Source organism: Crocuta crocuta, unplaced genomic scaffold (genome assembly GCF_008692635.1).
Source record: "Crocuta crocuta isolate KB4526 unplaced genomic scaffold, BGI_CrCroc_1.0 scaffold260, whole genome shotgun sequence".
NCBI lineage: Eukaryota > Metazoa > Chordata > Mammalia > Carnivora > Hyaenidae > Crocuta > Crocuta crocuta.
Window position 1 is genome coordinate 3445802 of NW_027527525.1, and position 26507 is coordinate 3472308.

The 26507-nt window shown below is 40.2% G+C and overlaps 1 protein-coding gene across 2 annotated transcripts in view; it reads right to left on the bottom strand.

The window, feature by feature from the left end:
- NSMCE2 (NSE2 SUMO ligase component of SMC5/6 complex) overlaps positions 1 to 26507 on the bottom strand; it is a 214929-nt gene that overhangs the window by 166569 nt on the left and 21853 nt on the right. For both annotated transcript variants that reach the window (XM_077764218.1, XM_077764221.1), the window contains exon 3: positions 10036 to 10142. In XM_077764218.1, the coding sequence (XP_077620344.1) occupies positions 10036 to 10142 (107 nt within the window). The remainder of the gene's footprint in view (positions 1 to 10035; positions 10143 to 26507) is intronic.

The following is a 26507-nucleotide window of genomic DNA, read 5'->3' on the forward strand; positions in this document are numbered from 1 at the left end:
TAAGCGAGCCCCATCTACATGAGTCACTTGTTGAACTGTTACAAGAGATTTATGCAAAACTCTTGGGAGGTGGGTGGGGAGGGGAGACAGAAATAAACATTTACCAAAAAGATGACTAAATTAAGGACAAAAAGTGAAATGTAAAACTTACGCATTTTTCCTTCCAGTTGAAGCTGTGGGATGGGAAAATAATTGTGAGGAAACGAGTCACCCATTACCACTAATACCCAGTTCAGGCGGTTTAGAAGAGTTCGCCAGGTTAGTTCATTCCGTGTAATGAACAGTTTTGTGTAAAGAGAAAGAAATGAAAAGTTTACAGGACAATGCTAAGACCATGCCTTTACATAGCACTTTGCCCTCGCCAGGGCTCTCACGTATGTTATATCTCAGCGTGTAATCAAGGAATTACTCTAAGATAGGAATGGACAGATACTATCAAGTTCATTTTGCAAACCTGTTGAAGGTCACGCAGCTCTTTAGTAAACAGGTATTGAAGGAAACGCAGCAATTAAATCCAACACCGAACAGTTTACCACTGTTAACGGGATCACGCACATTTTTATGCTAGAAAGGCTAAACACTTGAATTCCATATTCTGGTAGAGCAATTTCACCACTATTATAGAAAATGTGGTAGCCACGTCCTAGTTTCATCTGTATTATTTATAGGTGCTTTTAGTAATATCTTAAGAATTTCTTCTAAGAAAACACTCAGCATGCGATGTTTCTGCTAGGGCTTTTTAAAACACGGTGTAACCATACTGCGCAGCAAATTTAATTTCTAATTTTGCAAGAGAGAGAGAGATGCTCTAAGCACGCCCAGGATTTAGTCCATTTAAAGTTCCTATTTTGTATTTCGTGTGATATTTTTGGCTTCTGTTACAATGTTGGGGGCTAAAATAAACCTCAGGGTGACAGGGAACAGAACGATGGGTGGAGAGAGTCTGCTCCTTGGTACCAGTAACATTCCAAGAACCACGAATAGCTGTGGCATTGAGGAGGCAGGCGCTGAAGCGTGTGAGACCCTGGGTGTCGGTAGAGGGGAAGGTAAGCAGCAAGCCAAGTCAGGGACGTGGAGATGAATCATGTGATGCAATCATATTATTCTGGTTATTGTGTCCAATTTTAAGTAATAGTGATTCGGTCTTTCTACATTTCACTTTCTAGTGGAAGATAACGAAATGATTATTTTAAGAAGAAATACAGGATAGAAGAAATAATTAGAAACGGTTTATCAACTGACTGCATTACTCTAGCCCACGAGAAATGAACACAAGGATTTTCTCTATTTTAAAGAATGCTATATTATGTGACATCAATTTTTCTTTAAAAGAAGTGGGGAGGTGGCACCTGGGTAGCTCAGTCAGTTAAGTATCATCAACTCCTGATCTCAGCTCAGGTCCCGGTCTCACAGTTCATGGCACCCAGCCCCATGTCAGGCTCTGCACTGACAGTGTGAAGCCTGCTTGGGATTCTCTCTCTCCTTCTCGCTCTCTGCCCCTCCCCAGTTGCATGCATGCTCTTTCTCAAAATAAATAAAAATTTTTTAAAAAGCCAGAAATAAATGAAGTTCAAAAAATTCCAGTGGTCAAAATACCAGGTTGCCCATCTCACAAAAGAATGGAAGATAAAGTGGTACTACTGTCAGAAGCTTGGTGCGTTCAGAGAGGCACAGAGTAAAAAGACTGTTTACTCTCAATGCCAGTTCCCTGGGCACTGGCTCTACTTCAGAAAGGAAGCTTGTCCTTATCTACACAACTGCAAACTCACAACGGGCTTGAGAAAATAAAACCCATTTATATTCTCTCCACTTACACTCTATTCTCTCACTTGTCAACAATTTACGGGGATCACGCATCTGAAATAAAGCTGACAACTTGCATATATCAGAGCAATAAATCCATGCATTTTTCTCTCCCAATATTTTTTTTCAAATGGGTCCTATTAATAAAGTAAACACAAATTACTTCAAGATGGAGCTGTAGCTCAAAGACTATTTCTTTGAGCACATGCGCATATAATTCTGCTATTTATTGAACTATCTTGCTTACATCTTTAAGTAATTTTTGGTTATCTAAGAAGACAAAGTAATTCCTGAATTACCAAAGTTTTTACTCAGTTGTCTGGTTCTTACCTCTAGTATGACCCCCTTTCATCACCACTAACTAGGGGATAATCTCTTGTAACTCATTGCTACAGACATTAAATAGACTTCGTGATCAGGGAACTTCAAACTCAACTGGCCAATGCCATGCCACTAGCTGGCCTCCTCAAGGGCCCTGTCCCCCTAATTCTGCCCACTCCTTCCTGGTCACACCACCATGGGGACTAAGCTCCCTCCAACCTCCACACTGTCCCCACCACCACCAGACGCCTTCTAAGGAGAGAGGCCCTGCCTTCAACCTCTGAAGGAACAGAATCTCTGGCCTTTCTCAGTGGTTTTCTATGGCCTCATCTCCTCTCTGAATCTTAACTCAAAATTCCCTTTCAGATGCTACGTAAATTTGATCAAAGGAAATGACTTCTCCTTTACAGAACGCTCTGGGCAAGGCTATAAATTAGTGTGAAGAAACTATTCCAGGTGCTATCAGGCGACCATTTTCCATCATTAGTGGATCTAGGACTAATAATAGCACCGTACTTTAAGAAGAAACTGAGGCTTGGGGCTAGAGTGTTAGAAAAGCCAGAAAAAAGGAAGGGGAAGGAAAGGAAAGGAAAGAAAACGTTCTTTTCCCTTACTCTGAATTTCTTAAGTAGTTATTATGGTCTCTGTCACACTATTCCACTGTTAACATTATTTTGTAGCTATTCTGAATATACATGTCAAGAGGCTTTTGTGTCTTCATTAGACAGAACATACTACTGGCAGGAACTGAACGAAATCACAAGACTGATAAACAATTGCTTTCAGCTCCACGCTATGAAAAGGCTTTCGTTTTACCTTAACATTTGGTGACCCAGTCCCCCATCCCATTTCCCCACCTCTTTTCTCCTACTCCTGTCCGTTCACTGCCCGTTAACACCGGCCCCTGCCCCGGCCCTTTCCCTGCCCACCACACCTCTGCTACATAATGGGGAAGGCCGAAATCTCAAGCTCTTCAATACTTACCAACTGTGATGAAAAGTCTGATATGGAAGGAGCTAAAGTGACTCTAAAACAAAGGTTTGGCGCCGTGGGTGGGCTATGCTCAACGTCAGAACTAAAACAGGAGGTGGCTAAGTCACAGAACATTCACATTATTTAAATAACACAAGTAATTAGCTGCCAGGACCGAGTGAGGTCAGAGGCCCAGGTGCTCAGCATCTAACTGGGGTGTCGTGGTGAACCAGGCCTTTCAAAGGTCGGCTCCTGCACACATCACTGCGATGTACCCTCCTGGCTTCCTCTCCTTGGAAACATTTCCTTCCGTCCGCTCTCCTGAACCGATGCTCCTGCACACAGGGCTCTTGTTTACTTCACGGATGGCCAAGCAATCGCTGCATATTTAAAAAAAAAAAAAAACAAAAAAAAAAACCACTTTTCCTTCCTCCTTTTCACTGTTGGAATAATTTGCGTGGTCTTTTCAGAGGCCTGACCCTTTCTTGATCTACACAGTAACCTCTGCCAGGCCCATTTCAGAATTTCAGGTAGGGGGTTTTATGCGCTCCCCAGTTCTCTGGATGCCACAGAAACTACCTGAGCCTGCTGGGCCCATCTCTTAGCTGCCTCTGTAACATCAGCAGGTGGAGACTATGGAAGCAGTTCCCAAACTGGGTTCTGTGGATGATCAGTGCTTCCCCCAATGAGATTTTCTAGTTAAAGAAGTTTAAGAAATTACTAAATATACTTCCTTTGGAGAATCACAATACATAAAAGCATATTAAAGGCTTTGGAGCCTTTAAAGAAATTCTTTTAATCAAGCATTCCCCAAACTTATTTGACCACAAAATCCTTTCTTCCTATTATACTTACTCACATCCTGATTAATTGGTATTATGGAGCAAACTTTTAAAAATGCTGCACTAAAGACTTACATTAAGGCCAAGTAGAGTGTAAACATGTTATAATTTTGAATAAAAGCCAACACTTAACACCTATAAAACACTCAGCTAGATTTCTAAAAACCACCCATAAAAAGCATCTATAGTAAGTACTTGGTGACCTAGAAGATTTAGATCTAGATTCTTTCCTACAGAAGCAACTCAGATTAGTGAAATACTATATCCAGATCTAACTACTCTCTCTGTGTGTTAGACAAAATGCTACCAAACACACCTTAATTTGGGAACAACTGCAGAGGGAGTTCTAAAGCACCAGAATAGGGGCGCCTGGGCAGCTCAGTCGGTTAAGTGTCAGACTTTGGCTCAGGTCATGATCTCACGGTTTATGGGTTCGAGCCCCATGTCGGGCTCTGTGCTGACAGCTGGCTCAGAGCCTGGAGCCTGCTTCTGATTCTGTTTCTCCCTCTCTCTCTGACCCTCCCCTGCTCACGCTGTCTGTCTCTCTGTAAAAAATAAATAAATAAAACATTTTTAAAAAATAAAAAAATAAAGCACCAGAATAGAAATTACCTATAATCACAGAAACAGACACATTCTGGGTCAAGTGGTTGCAGAGCAAATACCTAAAGTCAACCTTTTCCCCCCTCCTTAATTCCCACACCTGAGCAATATTCCTATAGACAAAAAGGCTCTACATGAAGCATTAGGAAACTTTTTACAAGAAAAATGGTCAAAGATCACACACCATTTTGCTGTGTCAAGTAGAGTGGACAGGGAATGGAGGACAGGGTCTTCTCCAGTAGTTTCTCAAATGGTTCCAAAAGATTTTCACGAATTCCACAGTTATCTCTCACTTTCTTGCTATTCTGCTGACAACAGTAATTTCTCTCATGCTCAGGAATCTTCTGTCTTCAAATTCTGTAACCCCCAAAGTAACTCCCCCTTCTCTTGTCAATGACTCACAATGGAGTACACTTTTACGTTCAGTCAGTAGATGATCAGAGCTAATAAATTACATCCTCTGGCTTGAAACTTCTTTCAGATACTATAAAACATTCACTTCCTAAGCGTAAAATGGTCCCCAAAACTGGTTAAACTAAAACGACAACTCCCAAGTTGCAAGATACCTTGTTAGATTTCATGTTGAAGTAGTGGACGTTAAGGTAACTTGAAAATAAGATTTACAATAGGCAAAGCTTACCAACTGATGAAGGGTGAAGGGTGAGAAGGCATAGGGAAGTGATATGTCAAAAAACATTCTAAATCATGTAGTTGCATAATGACAAGGCTGAGGTAAGCTATACCTTTGACCCACCTTGTTCTTTTATTATATCTAAGATTGTGTTAGTTTCAACAGCTTACGTGAGGTGTATTTCTGCTCTTCTGACTCTCACCATATTAGTTTTAAAACAGGTGGAAGCAGCACACTAAAAAAACAATATATGGGTAAAATCTGACAAAGAGTTCAAGTCTGTGAAAGTAACATTACACAGGTAAGCATCATGACAAAAATATAAACGCCAGAGTATAATGTGAATCTCTACTAAGCTTCTAGGACTGGACTGCACATCGAAAGGCACAGAGGACATGTATTTTATCCCTGGCTGCTAATAATGTGAGTAACCATCTGAGCCTGTTAGGATGTTTATCATTCAGCCCCTCGGTGCCCATCCTTTTTCTCCAGAAGAATTAAGGTTAACAAAGTTGCAACAATCACAGGCACGACAGTGGCTGGACTCTAGCATCTCTTATTTGAAACACACCCCTGAAAAATGGCTCTGAAGATTTCTTGAACTAAACTGGTCCCCACCCTCTAGAATCTGAAGCCCCAAGATGGGACTACAGGTTTAATTTAAAACAACCACATAAGCACTGAAATACACAGTACAGAGATGCACAGTATTACCACCGTTTATTCAAAACCAATTCGCCGTCGTCTCCCTTTGAGAGCGATAACCCCTGCTCGGCTAGTGAAATGGAGGGAGAAGCAGAACAGCAGTAACAAAATTATTCTTAAATCAACCACTGTGATGACCTGCATCACTACTCAGTTCCTGGCACACAGTAGGCACTCCTATCTGTGAAGGAATGAATCATTGACCAGCCTTCAGTACATTACACAACTACTCTATACACTTTAAACTTTCGATATAAGTAGGCTTTCTCTGGCTTAATTTCTCTAATTGTCTGAAACTCTGACATTGACACAATCAGTAAAAGATGCTTCTATTTTATGTAGAAATCGCAAAGACAGAGAAGCTATATATCATGTGCCCCACGTTGAGGCTCATTTGACCTTCGTCTTAGATTAAAAACCACTTCCTGAGGAAGGAGTTCCCACCACTCAGCAGTATTATGCCTCCTGAGTTATTAATTCTCCTTGAGCACTATATTTTCCCTTTGTTGTATACAGCGCAAGTCGTTAATAAGATCTGCATTGCTCTTTAACGTTTGTCCCTCTCTAGACTTTAGACATCCTGAAGGTGGTGGTCACGTGGACTCTGGTGACCGACCTATTTCTTGCACCTAGCCTGGCACATAAGTGTTTGGTAAATATTTATTCAATGAGTGTTTGAAAACAAGAAGCTCCTTTCTGAGAACAACAAAAATAACAGACTTCAATATACTCAAATGATAAAAGCTTGGGAATCAAAGGAAGAAACAGGAGGTCAGCAAAAGCGTCATGTTCAGAACCTCACTGTCCTCAACATGAAACTGAGAAAAGTTTCTCCCTGGTGGTCACGGTGATAAAAGAAGTAATGGTACCATGCGTGTCTGTGTGCCACTTTACAGGGTTCAAAGTGCTATCACATGTGTGGTTCATGACTGAAAGTCTCCAAAGAGTTCATACACCACTTTCTGTGGTTTGACATGAATGTTTTAAAGAGCTGTGACAGGTATACAATACACCCATATACCCTGAAAGTTTTAATAAATGACTTACAAACTATGAAATTTCTTTTAGGGTTCGCTGTATAATATTCCCTCTTAAACCAGCTGGGACAAAGTCTTAATTTTTTTTTTTTTAAAGTTTCAGAGCACTGAAATAAATACTGATTCTGAATAAAATCTTCAGGCATTGTAGATTATAGGAGCTCTTTTTTTCTCAGAGGACAAAGAAAGGCAATCCGAGAGCTTGTGCTGTGCGCCAAAGGGACTTCCCAGAGATTGTTGGTAAATGGATCCACACCTCTAAGTTTCCAAAGTAAACTTTCTAAAACCTTTTCAGAGGTGTCTAACCTTCAGAATCCTGTGAAGGTGAGAGTAGGAGACAGACAATAAATTTAAACAATAAACTCAATGCTCTGTGATGATTTAAAGACTTTTTTTTTTTTTTAACTTTCTAGAACTGTATGAAAATTCACAAACAGAAAGACCACCGGGTGGATCACAATTTTGGCAAATGTTATAGTGATGGAAATACTGCTTGCCTTTAAGATCCTGCTCCACCTTTTTAAGGAATGTTTGGACATCTGAGTTTGCCAAAACCCAGTGTCTGACGTCTCCATCAACTTTTAGGAATGTCAAAGGTTTGATATTTAGTCTCTAATCTGATTCACACGATAATCTTATGAACCAGGCAGGCCCAGAGTTGTATAGATGAAGACCATGAGGTTCCTAAAGGGTAACTTACTTCACTTGGGATCTAACTTAGAAAATGGAAGGACTATAGGTGGAAGAGCTTCCGATCCCTAGACCATCGCTATTCCTAAAGAGCTACACCGTCCTGGCCCTTCTCAAACCGCTGTTCACTCTTTGCTCTTTGCCAAAGTAAGCAGTAAGAGAGCAGTGTCCATAACTTCAAGTGTGTAAAAAGTACATAGTGTATGTAAAGTGTAAAGTATTTCCCTCAAAATAATAATGGCCATATCCCCACTCTATCCCCACACGGTTTCAGGTCTCAGAAACCTCATAAAATTATTATTTGCTATTCTTGATCTTGTATCAAGCTTATGTACAAGGCACAACTTTGCATCAGAAAAAAAACAAGAAACATGTTTTCTCCTCTTATGAAAGACCAGAATCACTAACTACAAGTTGCTCCATATCCAGTGTAAGGTTAGGGCTGAAAAGTAGGGTAAAACTCCAAGTATAATCTTTCCTGTTTAGTAGGTAGGGTGAGGATAATAAGGTTAAGGTCTCAAGAAGAAGAAATGCTAACTTGTTATGCTAGCATAACTTGAAAGTAACGTTAACTACTGAAAGAATATTGGAGATTTCTTTCTCTTTGTTTTCTTCTTGTCTTTTTTTATTTTTAATGAGTGACTTGGTTTTATGAGGGGGAAGAGGTCGATTTTTTACATAAAACACCTTAAACATCTGTGAATCGTTCAGTTTAACAGAGGAAAAAAATCACATTAAGTTCTTTAACTTCCAAAATCTGTTTTCTTATCTATATTGTACCCTGTGCTATTACATTTGCACAACATCAAAGTTGAAGATAGAAAGGCCTATCAAATAACCTCCATTGAATGTAAGGGTCAAAGCAGGATTGATCCATATAATAGACCTAACCCTGATCTTGGCTGAAAATATACTTTAGTCTATAAAGTCAGCCTTGTTCTTTTAAGTCAGTGGTCTCAACCCTGAATATATATTAGAATGAGTTTTTTTAAAATACTGGTGCCCCAATCCTGCTCCAGAAATGAAATCAGAATCTCATTAGAAAAGGAACAGGCTGGTTCTGAGGGTCAGCTAGAGTTGAAAACCTCTAGTCTAATAAGCATTTTTTGTGATCCAGTTTCAAAGGCCCCAACGTCATGTCACTTTCATATTTTCCTATCAAGGAATACTTAACAGTCCTAGGAGTAACAGCCACAATGGTAAGAAACATCATACTTTCACAAGTTCAATGAGTTCACTACTTCTTGGATATAAGCAGATATTCTTAAATCACAAATACTACACTTAATAAATACTAACCACTTAAAAAGAAAAAAATATTAATTTTTTTAAAAACTTCATATCACTATGAACATACAATTATGTCACGTGCATTTAATTAAAGCTTAAGCAATAAGCTATTTTTAAAAATGTATCTTCCACTGAATAGTAGCCAGTCTTATAAAATACTTGATTTTTGGAATTTTCCCATAGATAGAAGAAAAGGCAAATAAAGAAACCAGAAGTACAAGACACCCTATTACACAGGTATCTGAAATCAGTTCAAAGGGGAGTTTCCACTGTTCAGAGGACAAAGGACTTCTCAGAAATATTACTGCAATCCTATTGCTCATTTCTTACTCAACCCAGTACTGCTGAAAAGGATGTTGCTATGTTCCCACCTTAACTGCTTTAGGTGTTGTTCCTGTGGCAGCTGGAGTCGACAAAGATACGTTTGGCTTCTGGAAAAACCAAACTGTCAGCCTTCTTTATTTTTAAACTTGCTCTCAATCTCTCCCGTATTATCTGATCCTATGAATTTGACATTCAGCTGCATATTCGTTAAGGCTAGAAGAGGAGTAACTAAGCCTGGTCTAAATTGTATGCTGAAGGAAACATAACAAAAAAGAAAAAAAAAGATTCTATGCAATTTTTACCATTTTATAAAAATCTACTAACATCCAAAGGGGGCTTACACTAAAGATTTCAAGACCCAAAAATGCAAGAAAATCTAAAATAGGCATAACATCCTAATGTTTTTAAAATTTTTTTATTTTTTTTTGAGAGAGAGAGAGACAGAAACAGAACATGAGTGGGGAAGGGGCAGAGAGAGAGAGATGAAGACACAGAATCTGAGGCAGGCTCCAGGCTCTGAGCTGTCAGCACAGAGTCCAACGCGGGGCTTGAACTCATGAACTGTGAGATCACGACCTGAGCCAAAGTCAGATGCTTAACCGACTGAGCCACCCAGGCGTCCAAGGTGTAATATTATAATTAAACCTAGGTGGCCTAGCTATAAACTTCTTAATTAAAAAGAAATGTACAGTTGCTACAGGACCTGTAGCTAATGCTAAGGAAATATGAAAGGATGGAGGAAATTTTGATTTTGTGTTTCTGTTTCCAGGTCAGTGAATTGTAACCAAGTATTACCGGGTGAGTAGTACACACTTACATGATTTATCGCAGACTGAACGGCCTTTACGTAGTGGGTTAGCTCCCGATCCATCATGGCCAATTCAACCATTGCCTTGTCCATACTGAATTCACTACTCACTTCAGCTGAAAGAAAAAGAAAGCAATTATTTTTTTCCATTTAAAAAGCCATTTTTGGGGGCGCCTGGGTGGCTCAGTCGGTTGAACGTCCGACTTCGGCTCAGGTCATGATCTCGTGGTTCGTGGGTTCGAGCCCCGCGTCGGGCTCTGTGCTGACAGCTAGCTCAGAGCCTGGAGCCTGCTTCGGATTCTGTATCTCCCTCTCTCTCTGACCCTCCCCTGCTCACACTGTCTCTCTCTCTCTCTCTCTCTCAGAAGTAAATATAAACATTAAAAAAAAAAAAAGGAAAAGAAAATGCCATCTCTGAAAAAGTTGCTCCGATAGAGTTATTATCGGTCAATGATCTAAACAATTTTATAAAAGGTAGTACATGTTGTTTAAAGACCTCCTTAACAGAGGCCTGCTTCATTCAAAATTCTAAGAATACACTCAGTAGAAGAAGGGTCAAAAGTTGGAGTGGAAAACAAAGCCGGTTCAGACTTAGGGGTCTAAGAGTCCACAGAGTTCCAGACTGTGCCACTGATTTGTATGATCTGAAATCAACCACAACATTACGCTCAGCCTCAGTTTCCTTTTCAGTTAAAGCAGCCCAGTCATGTTATCTGCATATGAACCTCACAGGATTATTACAGATCAAACAAGACTTCCATTTCTAGTAGGTGAGGTTAGGCGGGCCAATTCTACTGAAAATTACAAAACCACTCAGATAAAATAGGAAGGAAGGAGGGTGGAAGGAAGGAAGAAAAGACGGAAGGAGGGAAGGAAGGAAGGAAGGAGGGGAGAGAAGGAGAGAGAATTCTCCTTAAAAATAAGAGAGTCACAAGATAGAAACAATCAGGGCAAAATCTAAAGAAAACCGAAAAAGAAGCAGAGCACAGAACGCCCAAGTCTCACAGCCTCCCCACAGGCAGCTGGGTCTCTACTCCTCAGAATACAGAGGGACCGGAAGTAATGCCACTGTGTCCTTCCGGGCAAGGTTGGCCTTAGCCACTGAGCAGGACAGAGGTTAAGAGGGAGAGAAAACAACCCTGTTTGTGACAAAGCATGGCCACCAGCCAGCTCTCCTGGTCCTGCAGCCCAGGCTGCCCCTGGGACCCCAAGCCCGGATCCTGGAGTTAGGTAGTCTCCCACTGAAAGCACCCACAGGCACCCCCTCTGAAGGAGACACTTTCATCCCCAGCCTCAAACAATCCCTGCAAGTAACTGCGAAGGAGAATGAGCAGATCGCAGGGGGAAAAGGTAAAACAACAACAAAAAAAAACCTTACAAACACAAGAAAACAAGACACCAAGAGCAAGAATCAGCAGAAACAGATGCACAAATGTTTCAGAGATTGGAATGATCTACTAGTTAGAATAGGAAACAACTATGCTTCATATGCTGACAAAAGTAAAACACCTCAATGCAACAGGAGACTATGAAGAGTGACAAGCACATTGGAAAATCGAGGTAATGTTCTTAAGTGCTTTTAAATTGTTTTCTTTTGCCCGAAGCTCTAAACATACAATTTATAGGTCAAGAAAAGATCAAGAACGTGAAATAATGCAAATTTTCACATTAAAAGAGATGAACGAAAAGAAAGTAAAGCCGACTTAGGCAATCACATTTGGGAATGCACACACTCTATTCACATACGTCGGCTCACACAAATGTCAGTATCTCTTGTCTACTCTGAAGTGCAATGTGACATCTCATCCTGAAGTCACCAAATAACAGAAAATGCGCTCACATTCTGGCTTTTGAAGGTTATTTTCCTAGACTGTAAAATGACGCATTAGTCTTACAGTAGTCAGTGTGCAGCACCTTTCAGAGAGAATGCCTCCTGGATTAATCTGCTTGACCTAGAATGCCTCTTGGCTTGTAAGGGTCCAGAATTCAGACTGTATCTGTGTGCATATCTCATTACAAGGGTTTTTGGGGTTTTTTTGTTTTAAAGGAAGGGAAAGGGCGGTGTGTACCTAAGAAAAACTTGTATTTACATTCCCCAAATTAAATACGTTTTCAACAAAATGGTGTATGACAAAGGACTCAAGTCATATTCTAAATAAAACTGTTAGACTGTCACTCACAGGTCAGTGTTGTGAAACGTTCAAATGTTAAGAAGGGAGACGAGCTGGTTAGGTGCTGCTGATACCAACATGTATCTGGCGCTATGTAGACAGCAACTGTCTGTAAAAAGCCTATTAACTGCCTGATGACTGGAAAGAGAATTTTAAACGATCTATATCCGAATATGATGGTTTGTGACTTATATAAAGGCAGGTATTTTACTGCATTTGGTTAATCAGTGGAATTCAATATACTGTTAACACTCTCCCTGGGATTAAGTAAGTTTATTCTTGAAAGCACATAAAAATGTGCCTTTGACATTAAAAATGCTATGAAAGAGTTTGCAAAATAAAATAAATGGGGTCACGGTTTTCATTATTGAGGTCCCACGGATGCTAGCAAGACTTGAACCAGACGGCAATCTCAGATATAAGTCCAAGGAAAACTTCCCTGCAAAGGAGAAAATGAATGATGGCTGCCGGGTCCTGGGTTTGCTGGCATGACACCTAAGGGAAGAATCTTTGGAGGCCATCAGTGGCTTCCTGCAGCCTCAGCTAGGGCTCCAGGGCTCAAGAATGTTGGGACAAGCAGAGGAACCTAAGTGATGAATAGTGCAGCCTGAGGCAAGAGAGGGGAAAACACCAGAAAAGATCAGGAGAGGAACTGAGAATCACACCCCACCTGGAGGGGATGACCAGTCTGCTAACTTCTGGCTAAAGGCGGTGTCCAGGGCCGCAGCAAAGGGCTGGAGAGCAGAGATCTACGAACCAGGAGGTGGCCGCTCAGCAAAAGGAATCTGGAAGAAAGGCCAGGAGGACATTCAGGGGGACACCCCTGGCAAGTAGCAAACCTGCTGCAGCAATTTTAAGATTCTTTCATCGCTTCTTTGTGTTCTTCTCATGAACTCTTATTTCCCTACTGCGATATGAATCTCTTTTAAACCTGTTATTTGTATTCATGTTTCAGAAACACCCAGCACAGGGAATCTGTGTCCTGCCCTACAAAAGAATCCACGTGAGGAAAGGGCATGGTGTCCCATGAAAAAGGCAAACTGGCCAAAAATAAATCCCCCAAAGGATTCAAGAGGAACTGGGAATGAACAGGCCACCAGGAGTTGGCTGTTGTCTAAAAAGTGGGCGTGGGCTGGGGTGGGTATGTGGATGGCCTTGCCCTTTGACTGCACAATGTATCATCCCGCTATCAAAATTCCCCCAGCCTACAGGAAAGTCTCCCTAAAAATCTACACCAAACTAAGTCCTACACATCCTTCAAGGGCTGAACTTAAGCCCTACCTGCTTTGCTTGTTTTTTTTTTTTAATATATATATATATTTTGAGAGAGAGACAGAAAACTAGTGAGAGAGGGGCAGAGAGTAAGGGAGACAGAGAATTCAAAGCAGGCTCCAGGCTCTGAGCTGTCAGCACAGAACCTGACGTGGGGCTCGAACTCACGAGCTGTGAGATCATGACCTGAGCCAAGGTTGAAAGCTTAACAAGCTGAGCCACCCAGGCGCCCCATGCCCTGCCTGCTTTTAAACCATGCCAACCTAGGAGGATCTCCTCCTTCACTTAATGTATCTTAACAACTCTACTTGATACTTTGGCACTTTTAAGCACAAGCAATCTTGTTTCCTTATTTTCATCTGTCTCATCTCTCCAAACATATTTGAACCCATTTGACAGCAATAACAATGTCTTAATGATCCTGGAATCCAATAAAGAATTATAGCGCCTCTTCCGTCAATGTTCTCACAGGCGTTATTTAATAAATTTGAAAATTAAAACTTCACCAAACTATGAATTGTCCTGCCTCAAATATTCTACTGAATTAAAATGTAAAGAAGAGGGGGATCTGGGGGCTCAGCCAGTTAAGTGTTGACTCTTGATTTTGGCTCAGGTCATAATCCCACAGTTTGTGAAACTGAGCCTTGCATCGGACTTGGTGCTGACCGCATGGAGCCTGCTTGGGATTCTCTGTCTCTCTCTCTGTCTCTCTCTCTCTCTCTGCCCTTCCTCACACACACACTCTCTCTATTTCAAAATAAATATTTAAAAAATAAGGTAAAATGTAAAGAAGACATGTGATATAAACTCATTTGTCTATTATATTTTCATTGTGACTTCCATCAGAAAAAGGTTGGCACCAGCATATGGGGGCAAGAGTGGGGGGGTGGGAAGCACACAAATTATATTAAAATTTACAGAATGACAATCTCAGAGAGGAAATTATTACTGTACCACAAAAGCCTGGCATTACAGAAGATCGGTGCAGATGATAAAGCATGGAAAGCAAGAACACGATGAAAAAGATATGTAAAAATAATAGCTGTAGCTAACAATTCGTAAGCACTTTATTGTGTGTCAAGACTATACTGAGCACACCGGTTACAGTAAACCTCAGAACAACTCTTTTATATGCACTTTACACATAAGAAAAGTGAGAAACTGAGCAGCAGCAGAAGCTTGCTCAGCACCATAAAGGTAGTGAGCGCACAGCTAGGCGGCCAACCCAGGCTTCCCTGCGGCCAAGTTTGCATGCTTGCCCATCTGCGCTAACAGGTGCTTCCACAAGAGAGGGACAGCACCTCCAAGTCCTCCTCTGTGACTATCCTGGGAACAAACCCTCAGGCCCAGGCTTCATCTCAGCCCCTTGGTGATCTGCTCTAAGTAAGGTACTAGGTATGCCATTCAAATGCTATTGGAATTCCTTACACAGGGGAAACTGATAACAGAAGAAAATTATCATTCCCTTTTAGAAGATTACTAAGTTTTAATGTTGGTGAAAACAGTGACTTTTCACATCAGCAAGGCCTGCTGGAGAGGCTGTAGGCGCAACCAAGCCACCCACCGAATGCTAGGAGATAAAAGAAATGGACTCTCGCTGCTAAGAAATTAAACCTGCATGAGGTCAAGAGCAGCAGCAGCAGCAGCAAGAGACATGGAGTAGCAGCCGCGCAAGCGCAGCAGAGTGAACTGTTGAAGGGGAAAGGAAAGTCTTGGAGTCTTCATGTTGCAGAGATACTTCTGAGGGAACCTGCAGCAAACTGTTTCTCTCACCTGTGCCTCGGACTGCCTTCCCCTGTCCCCTGGCCAAACGGGGTCTGGGCAGTCTAGGGATAGTCACATTTCTTCGATGTGCCATTCGGTAAGCATTTATTTATTATAATCAACCCTTGCTTGTATTAATAAAATGAACATACATAAGTGACATACTTGAACGTTCATTTATAAGCCAATAAAAGCTTGGAGAGAGCTCGGTGAGTCCACGAACCCCGTGTAGCACATCTGGCACACTAATTAGGAAACTGTTCCAAGAGGTTAGTACAATAACTAGCTGAAATATATCCCCCCGCCCCAACAAATCAAGTCCAGAGGGCACCGATAATCTCTGATTTACCTTATAAAACGGTAACTGTTTCTGTAACTATGCCAGCACCGGGGCTGTCTTCCTACAAATCTGCATGTCTATACCCCAAGGTCCTGGTCAGCATCATCCCTAACATTCGAAGAACTTCTAACCTGTTATTTAGACCAGAGAGAGCCATAGAATTAAACCCATTTTTAAAAGATGGTTTCTCTTTGATTTTCCTTTTTCCTGTTCAGTTGGCAAACCTTAGAAAAATCAGAAATGATGGTCACCGAAGGAGGTCTTCTTTTACACTGAAGCACTCTGATATTTTCACAGTACAGAAAGTGTCTGAATGGATGCAGTTGGCCTGCATATGATTTTCCTAAAGTCAAACAAACCCATAATTATGCAATCTAAGCAGCCGCGCTATTCATTAGACACGTCATCTGTTACTCAATGTCAAAACGCACTAACAGCAATATTATAACTATTACTGTTCCCTGTTTGAAGTGTTGAATAGGCATTAAAGTTACATGGTCTGTAGAACACTAAGCAGAAATGGGGGACTTCATGTTGCAATCGCTTCAACTTAAAGCAAAAATCATGAGGCTTCGATGGGAGGAAGGTGATGGCAGGAACAGGTATGAAAGCAAAATAGTAACAGTCAATGCCAGTTGTCTTGACTGAGAAAGACTGGGACAAAATGAGAAGAGACAGATCTGAGAAAGAAATGGAAAAGAAGTGACAAACTTAGCTATTCTTATAAATGTAGACTCAGGTAAGACAAGTGCCAAGTCCTCAATTTAGGACCAAAAGATGCAGGTAATAAGCTTGTAGCAACATAGGACTTCTTACGTAGCCCAGCGTGGGCTCATAAGAGTTTATTATCCAGGGTGAGTTCCAAGACTGGTCAGGGTCTAGCTATTCACACCTTATTTGCTCTATATAATGCCATTTTAGGCAAATGGCTAAAAATGGGGGAGCCGAAGATTCTTTACCTTGGCTTTCCCAAGTCCAGGTGAGGGTGGACCTCCAGCTCTCGTTCCAGACTGTGACCATTTTGGCAAGAACCACAGGTATAGCCTTTGAAGGACTATTCTAAATAAGGCCCCTCCCTAGCCATGCCTATAACTGCAGCCTAAGGCATATTCGTACAGAGAGAAATAAACTTTCTTCCCCCAGGCCCAGCCCTGAGGCTTGGGAAGCAGCTGAAACAGGGCCCAGCACATGGTACCTAGAGCTTAGTTCTCTTACCACCCTCCCGGTTCGAAGGAGAACTGCTTTCAGTGAAACAGACATGAAAAAGATGATGTTTTCCCTCCTCTTTCCCCTAGCATGTCCATGCACATCTCTGTATTACCTCTCTACATCACCAAATGTCTCTTTGCTTTGCTCTGCTGTTCTCTATGATCTCAGACACAGATCCCTTTCCAGAATCCTCCCTAATCTCCAGAATAGGACTAAATGCTTCATGTCTTAAAGGTCCATAAAACTTCTGTACCTTTACAACCAGGACTCATGTGAATGTGTGTGTGTGTGTGAGAGCACACCCTCAAGACAAATTTCACCTACTTAACCCTTCCAACGTTTTGTTCCTGATTCAACTGTATAGTTTTGCCCCTGGCCAAGTTGTTTCCTGAAATTTTGTCCTAAACAAATAAAAGTTGCAGAATCAGGTGTTTTTGGTTTTTTTCTTTCCTACAAAGTCATGTGCAAGCATGTCTGAACAGGAACAATACCAATTACATAAAGCTGATTAAATTCAACTCTATGCGTTTTATCAATAAAATGCCAGACTAGAACAAAGCAGCCATTTAGTGTCCTTATAGGGTTGCTGACTCCAATTCAACATGAATCACACACTCAGACCGATCTGATAAATATTCAGTGCCATCAAGTACATATGTCCATTTTGGCAAGAAGCAGGAAAGAAAATGGGGCAGAGGAGCTGCCTGATTGTCTTTTAAATTTCCTAGAACAGATGGGCCACAGAATAGAGAGATTTTACTTTCCAAAAGAGAGAAATATCTTCCTAATCTCTTCAGTGATTCTTCTATATTCTGTAAACAAGAAACTTCTTTCTGGGTGAACTCAAATAAATGATGATATTCCCTCTCTCTACACACACACACACACACACACACACACACACCCCTTCCTCTCTTAAAATATAGCTCCAACTATATCTAGCAACATATATCTACATACACACCTACCTCTATAAGTGGGTGTGTGTGTGTTTTTCCTGGCAGCTTGGTATTAAGCAATCATTATATATTCATCAGGAGTCAAATTTAATGACTTACTCACTGCTTGAGCAATATTTAATAGAAACTTGTTACCTCTCACTACACTGTACTTTAGCCATAATTATTCCTCCCCACAGATATTAGTGTGGAGGAAAACCTAAAACTGAATCCACATTCTATAACTGCCTCCCACCAGAAGTAATAGTGAAGAATATAACAGTGCATGGCACATACTGGTCTACCAACTATAAACACAGTGAATATGGGGAAATCTTTAAGAAATATTGACCTTTATAATCCTCTCTACTTATCTATACAATTTTCTTGTCAATAATACAGGAGAAGGAAGTTGTATAATACACAGTAACTCAAAAAGCCAGCTCTGGAGTCAGCTTACATTCAAATCTAGGCTATATTACTTGCTAGCTATGTGATCTTTGGTCAATCACTGGATCAGTTTCCTCTTCTGTATAATGGGTACAATAACCATATTTAATTCACAAAGCTGACATGAGGACTAAAGAAGAAAACAGACAAAATGATCAGCACAGAGCCTGGCTCACACAGTAAGCACAAACAAAAATAGCGGCCATTACAATTATTGCAGAATGGAAACGACTCTGCAAATGTAATTGGTCTAAATGCTGAAAGCATTTTACCCTTAGAAGCATAAGGTATCAAGTGAAGATGGCCTCCTTAACTCTCTGGGCTGTTTTTACTAACTTGAGACCAAAGCACTAAGTTGAACCCACAAAACTACAAGGCTCAATGAGAAGCTCTGTAAATCTCCCTCTACCAACTAATGTCCAGAAACTCATTTACCTAACATATGCTTCAGTACGTACTGTATGCCTGGTGGGGGGAAAAGGTTTTCAAGCAAGGAGCACCCAATCCTGCCCACAGAAGGTAGAAAGGTTCAACAGGTGAAGGGATAAATGTGTTGGATCTTGAAAGGTGAGTTAAGTGTGTACCAGAGGTTCTCAGACTGAAGTAGAAACTAAACACATGCTCTCATCCATTTCCACAGAGGCTGACTTCAAGTTTAAATTCTCAGACAAGAAGAGGAGCACAATATAGACTAAAAGAAGGAACAAATCATTACTGAGCACGGACAACGTGCCAGGCACTTTGAACATACTACTCATTCTATCCTTTGTTGCAACAATGAATTAGGTGTTGTTAAAAGTAATTTGATAAGGAAACTGATACTCAGAGAGGTTAGGTCATTTGCCCCAGGTCACACAGTTAACAAATGGTGGAGTTAGGAACTGACCTCAAGTCTAACTTAGAATTAGCATAGAAGACACATGTGACAAGGGCCTGAACTACCACACAGAAATAATACACTCATGCAAAAGTCATGCAGTAATAAATAATTGATTCTTCAGCTAAAGGAATTCTCCTAAACATTACTTTCTTGTGTGTGTGTGTGTGTGTGTGTGTGTGTGTGTGAGAGAGAGAGAGAGAGAGAGAGAGAGAGAGGGGCAGAGACAGAGACATTAACTTAAATAGTTCTACCCCAGAGGAATAGAGACCATCTTTCATTACATAGATAGATATTTCCTTAGAACACAGTTAATATTAAACCACCATAATAAAGGTGTGACTCAAAATATTGCTTGAAATAAATTCTGTGAAGGATTAAGTTCACAAAATCACAGAAATTGGTCTCTGGGTACAATCTAGTCTCTACCAGGCATCAAAAGCACTAGGAATTCCAGGTGATGAGTATCTATCATTTTAAAACATACCCACAGATCTTTTTTGGCCCCCTATTATAAGGTCCTTGAATCTTTAGGGTCAAATCATTTTTATGACTTAAATCCTTTTCCTATACCCTTCTTGCCCATTTCTTCCTATCTAATCCCCTCACAGAATGAAAAGAAATGGTCAATTCGAGGCAGCAAGCAATAGTTACAGCAGCATTTCTAACCAATGTAATCTCAACGACCACTTCTCCCTGGCCTTCAAGTCCTTGGCTGTGTCCAAGTTCTAGTTTAAATGTGAGGCTGGAAGGCCCAGGAGGCTTAAGGAGCAGAGCCTGGCTTTAACCTGGCTCAACACCAAAACAATGGTATGAATTTGCGGCAGCAAAGACAAAAGGAAGTGAGGCTTAAACTTCAATTAAACCTCATGTGATTATTGAGCAAATGAAGTGAGAACACAGCTAAAGCACCCAACAGGATGCCTTAAGCACTGTACACTCTTAAATGGAGTCTTCTTTGCTGTTAACTGAGTGTACTTCACAATATGTCCCAATACAAATCTATTCACGTAAGCGAGTACCTATTGAATCATGGAGTCATCTCATCCACTTCTTAAAATTAATAAAGCATATGGTTGAGGAATTACTGAAGCACACAGCTGAAAAATTTAAACAGTATAATAATGTGATGTCTCCAATCCTGAAACTCCTTCCCCGGAAACAACCACTGTAATGAGGAAATATTTCCATGGCATGGAAATATTCTATGTATGAGGTACCCTCTTTTAAAAAGGACAACAGAAATTAAGGCAAACAAAGTTATCTGGGAAAACATCATGAACATGTTAAAAAAAGGAAGGAGAGATGCTAAACAAAGACTACAATGTGGGTGTTAGAGGGGAACTTCCATTCACTCAGTGAACAAATATTTATCAAGCACAGACCATGTGCCTGGCACTGTGTTGGGTATCCTGGACAGAGCAGCAAACAAGGTAAACACTGTACCTTTTCTCAAACAGCTTATACACATTTCCACTCCACGCAGAAATTTCTAAAAAGCCCTGGTATGACTATTATGCCTTCGTTTGGCTCTTGGTGTGGTGGGAAAGCTTGCTGTCTGCCAAACTCTTCTAATTATCAGAGCCCTTGCAAAGAGAGAGCTGATTAATCATCGCCCTAAAACAATTCTAGGCAATGACAACAATAAACATGAATTGCTCTTTCACACACATTAACTTATTTACACCTCATAACCACCGCAGAGAGTGATTTTACTCTCAGTTTTACACGGCTGAGGAAATTGAGGCTCAGAGAGGTTATTCCACAGAAATCGTGCTTCAGCAGAAGTAGGACTTAAGCCCTGGTCCTCAACTGCAGAGCTGCAGAAGAGCTACGTAGTGAGCCACACAGAAACAGTTGATTCTTTTAGATCCTAGTTTTTCAAAGATCTGAAGATGGCTATTAAATATTTCCTACCTGTGAGCCTTTGCTTCTCCAGAATAAATAATATTCATTAAGTTGGCTGGCCTTTATTCAAACATGCTTCATTTGCTAGTGTCCCTTTTAAAGATGTATTCCAGAATTAAAAACAATTACAGCCACAGGCAAACCAATGAAGGCTATGATGATACTATTATTACATGTGTACCACTGCAATCATGGGTTGATTATCAGTTTTCTTTCAAGAAGTTAGATAATACCTAACATTTATTGAGCACTCACTATGTGCCAGACACCATGCTAAGCAATTTTTTTAAATGTTTTTTAATGTTTGTTTATTTTTTTTTTATTTTTTTTTTAAATATTTTTATTTATTTCTAGGAGAGAGAGAGAGAGACAGCATGAGCAGGGGAGGGCCAGAGAGAGACGGAGACACAGACTCTGAAATAGGCTCCAGGCTCTGAGCCGGCAGTCAGCACAGAGCCCGACGCGGGGCTCGAACCCACGAACTGTGAGATCATGACCTAAGCGAAAGTCGGACGCCTAACCGACTAAGCCACCCAGGCGCCCCAATGTTTGTTTATTTTTGAGAGCGAGCGAGAGAGAGAGAGAGAGAGAGAGAGAGAGAGAGAGAGACAGCGCGCGCTCACAAGCAGGGGAGAGGCAGAGAGAGGGAGATACAGAAACTGAAGTGGGCTCCACGTTCTGAGCTGTCAGCATAAAGCCGGGCACGGGGCTGTAATCCAGGAACCGTGAGATCACGACCTGAGCCGAAGTCAGATGCTCAACTGATTGAGCCACCCAGGCGCCCCCCATACTAAGCAACTTCATTCAAACTTTATAGTAACTCTGTGAAGAAGGCATTATCATTATCCCCATTTGATGGAACAACAAAAATGGGCTCAGAGAGGTTAAGTACCCTGAACCAAGGTTATACAGCCAATGAGCTGTAGAAGGAACATTCAAATTGGGGTCTATTAAAAAACTGAGTCCATTCTCCTAACTATCTCAATAATACTCACCCTTTGGGCATAACCCATTTCTCCATGTTATAAGACTCTGCCAAATGCCTTCCTAAGACCTATGCATGTTAGATTAAAAACTATCCCTACTTTACCAGGGAAGTCACCATAATTTTTAAAAGGTGGGGAGGGGGGGTATGAAAAGGAACAAAGGTAATCAAGAACAAAAATATCATATAAGCTCATAAATGAGATCGCTACTCAAAAAAAGTTAATGATCTTTTGCTTACACATGGATAGCAACTGCCTTAGACTAGCCTATCTCTGTACTCATTTTAAATAAATTTATACTAGGAAAAAAAATTACAAATGGGGTCAGCCTACTTTAAAATGGAAAGTTAATAGAACACTTTAATAGAAATTAAGCCACCCAAAAATATAAAAATAAGTTGGAGGAGATTTGATAAGTTTATTAGATTATAAGATCTATGATAGGAACTGTAATCTTCATTATTTACCTCTCACATGTTGATCTAAAGGAAAGGATAAGTGTCACAATCACAAAAGAAGGGAACAGCGGTATGTCATAATCCTATCTGTTGGAGAATAATTTCTATGCTTATTGTTTTTGGAAATAGTAGAATAAACTTGATTTGTAGTGAACATGGCATAATGTAAAACTTGTCAAGTCACTCTGCTGTACACCTGAGGCTAATTAACACTGTGTCAACTACAGTCAAATGAAAAATAAGTCTGATTTCACAAAAAACAATGACAAATCAACCTGTTAAAACTTAAATTACTGACAGCTCCAGAAAATAAAGCTATCGTAATTTACCACAAACATTATAAAACTAGTCCACATGTATATTTGTACCTACACATAGAGCAAGTTCTTGAGAAGAACTTATAAGTTACAAGGTAATTCTTTTTCCCATTATGCATCTTAGTATTTCTAAGATGTTTCATTTCCATTTTAACTGACTTAAATTAGTGGTGACTCCCAATATGTTTCTGTCTTGCTTTCTTTTTTTTTTTTTTAACATTTTTAATGTTTATTTGTTTTTGAGAGAGAGTGCAAGTAGGGGAAGGGCAGAGAAGGAGACACAGAATCTGAGGCGAGCTCTAGGCTCTGAGCTATCAGCACAGAGCCCAACATGGGGCTTGAACCCACAAACCGTGAGATCATGACCTGAGCCAAAGTTGGCCACTTAACCAACAGAAGATCCCTCGTCTTGCCGTCTTCAAAAACCTCTTCCCTCTATATCTAAGAAATATTGGTCCATAAACACTTAAATCTACTAGAAACGGCTCAGAGAACTCTGTTGGGGAAAGCAAACTACTTCTGTAAATGGGGATTATCAGCCACCAATATCTTTTTCTGGATGACAATTATAATGAACTGCAAAGTAAGAAATAAAGAACTATTAATATTCAACGGGTAACTAACTGGTTCTGTGACAGTATGCTACTATTTCTAAAATGGGAGATTCCAGTCAATCACGTGCCACATCCAGGCACCAGTCTCAGCAACCGCAGTGAACTGAACCACATGCAAAACCCAAACCCTGAAGTCACCTTAGATCCCTCCCCGCTAGCATCCTCCACCTCTACCTACTCCCCACGTCCTACTAAGTCAGCCCACTCAAGTCAACTATTCTCTCCTTTCCTCCTTCTCCAATTCCAGCTGCGTTAATTTTAATCATTATTTCTTCCTCAGATTACTGATTTGTTTCTTTAGTGAGTTCCTTCTTCAAACTCTTCTCCAATCCTTCTTCCATGTTGTTCCCAATGCTCACGAAGATATCCGAGCATTACTCTCGTTTATCAAAAACCTACCACAGTACTCCCACTTCTGGCCAAGACGGAGTAATAGGGACCAAATTTATTCTCCTGCCTGAAACAACCAAAAAGTCCAAACTAAAAATTAAAAAAAAAAAAAACGAATAATGGTGTGCAAGACACTAGATGTCACAGAAGGAAGAAGCAGCAGATAGGAAACATCTGAGGTGAAACCTGTAACTGCCCCCTCACTTTACTATCTTGAAGGAGTTTTCAGGCTGCAGAACATACGATACCAATCAAAATCTCAGCTGACTTTGTAGAAACTGACAGATTCTAAAATTCATACGGAACATGGAAAGGACCTACAATAGCCAAAACAACCTGAAAAAGATAAAGTTGGAGGCCCAATACTACCCAATCTCAAGACTTATTATAAAGCTCCAGCAATCCAAATAGGGTTACCACCAAACAGATCAACAGAACAAAATAGAGTCCAAAACACAAACAGATGTATATGGACAACTGATTTGACAAATGGGCTGAGGCAATTCAGTGAAGAAAGGATGATCTTTTCAACAAACTGCTGGTACAAGTGGCTATCATTGCAAAACAAAACATCCTTGATCCATACCTCACACCTTGAGCCACATACAGAAATGCAGTCAGAATGGATCACAGATCTAAATGGAAAACCCAAACCGTAAAACTTCTAGAAAAAAAATTATGAAGCAAAACCTTGAGATCTTGGGTTAGGAAAAGAGGTCTTAAATAAAACACCAAAGCACAATCCATAAGAGAATAAATGGATAAATTGGATAGCACCAAAATTTAAAACCTCTGCTCTTCCAAATAATCTGTTAACAGCACAGACTAGCCCCGCGTCGGGCTCTGTGCTGAATGCTTGCTCAGAGCCTAGAGCCTGCTTCGGATTCTATGTCTCCTTCTCTCTCTGCCCCTCCTCCACTCACGCTCTGTCTCTCAAAAATAAATAAATGTAAAACGAAAATTATTTAAAAAAAACAGCAGAGACTGGGAGAAAATACTCACAAATCATATATCCCATAAAAAAAAAAACTGTATTCAGAATATATATATGGACTCTCGATATCAGATAATAATAACAAGCCATAACAAATGGTAACAATATTTGGACAGACACTTCACCAAAGAGGTACTTGGCAAATAAGCTCACGAAAAGGTATTCAATGTGACCGGTCAGTAGGGAAATGCAAATTGAAACACCATAAGACATCAGTGTATATTTATTAGAACAGTGAAATTAAGAAGACTGCCCGATATCAAGTGTTGATGAGGATGCAAGAATTACCCTAATGTATCCCCCACACAGATTCCTGATTTTCAGACTATATTACTAACAGATCACATTTTACCATATAATAGAGGCCGCATTTAATATAATTTCATCTTATCATAATGACTCAGAAGGGACTTCAAATACCATAATGTCTCTTAGTGTCTTCATTATGGTTTTACTATTACTATAAAGTATAAAAACATGAGTCAACAGAAATTTTTTATGTAGCAGGTATCAAAGAAACCAGCTTTCAGTCTATAATTACCTCACAAAATTATGATTGCTTTTTATTATAATTTGTTTTCTCCAATCCAGTAGTTCTCAAAGTGTGGTTGCCGGACCAGGTGCATGAGCCTCGCCTGGGAACCTGTTAGAAATGCAAGGTCTCAGGCCCGCCGCCACACAACTGGATCCGACAGGAAGCCGCAATCTGTATTTTAACAAGTCCTCCTCATGATTCTGAAGCGTGGTAAAACTTGAGAGCCACTATGTTAATGTATGTTTTAAAGCTAAAATCATGAATTTGCCTTTTCTCTGAGATTCTTTCTGAATTCACAGAATTTTAAGACAAAGAGGAAGTGTTACTTCAAACCCACATTTTCAACAAATCTAGAACTGAACCAGCTGTTTTCCTATTTTTATACTCCTGAATTATTTTAGGCCTTTTAAAAAGCTAGAAAAACAAAACTGAACGTAAGGTCCCAGAAATAATGCATTCTACAAAAGGCTTTGTTTTAAAACAACCTTTCTACTTAAATATCCTAAGTCATTCACTTACAACTATTTTTGAAACTGCACCCACCATTCCTTCCAAATTTACCAAAATAGATTTGATTCTAATTTCAGCTACAAATTGTCAACCTCCAGTGAATATTGGTGCAACTTTTAATCAGGTTCATCTAAATGGAATGGATTTTTAAAATAGTTCTAGTTAATAAATTTTCATTGTTTCATGAAGAGACTTAAGATAGAAGCAAAATGAAAGCAGGAATGGCTTGGACCAACCAAATCGGGACATCTGGGGCTGATGATAATTTGCTCAGAGATTTTGAGTTTTCTGGGGCCCAGTTCACTTATTTTTTAAGAGGGGGCTGGAGAAGATGACCTGAATAGGCCATTTCAGGTCTAAAGGTCTATAATCTGGTCTCTTACCTTTATGCTCTATGGTACTATAGTTTTACATTAACTATAACTAATAGTTGATGTGGGATGGGCAAATTATTTTCTTTAAATGTTGTATCTGTTTTTAACAATTTTTAAAATTGTTTGAAGAGACATGGCTCTCCTTAGGACTCAAGAACATCACCCACTATAACATTAGAATTATTAGGAAGCTGAATACAGTAAAACGTGAACACACATAAACTTTTGGTTGCAGAAGCACTGAAATGCTAGCATGATTTTAAGTCTCTGATTCTTTCTCAGATTGGCTTATTTATCTCTGAGACTATGGGGACGCACAGCATGAACCTCCAAAGGCAAAGATTTCGCAATGTCAGAAACAACATGGGCTCTAG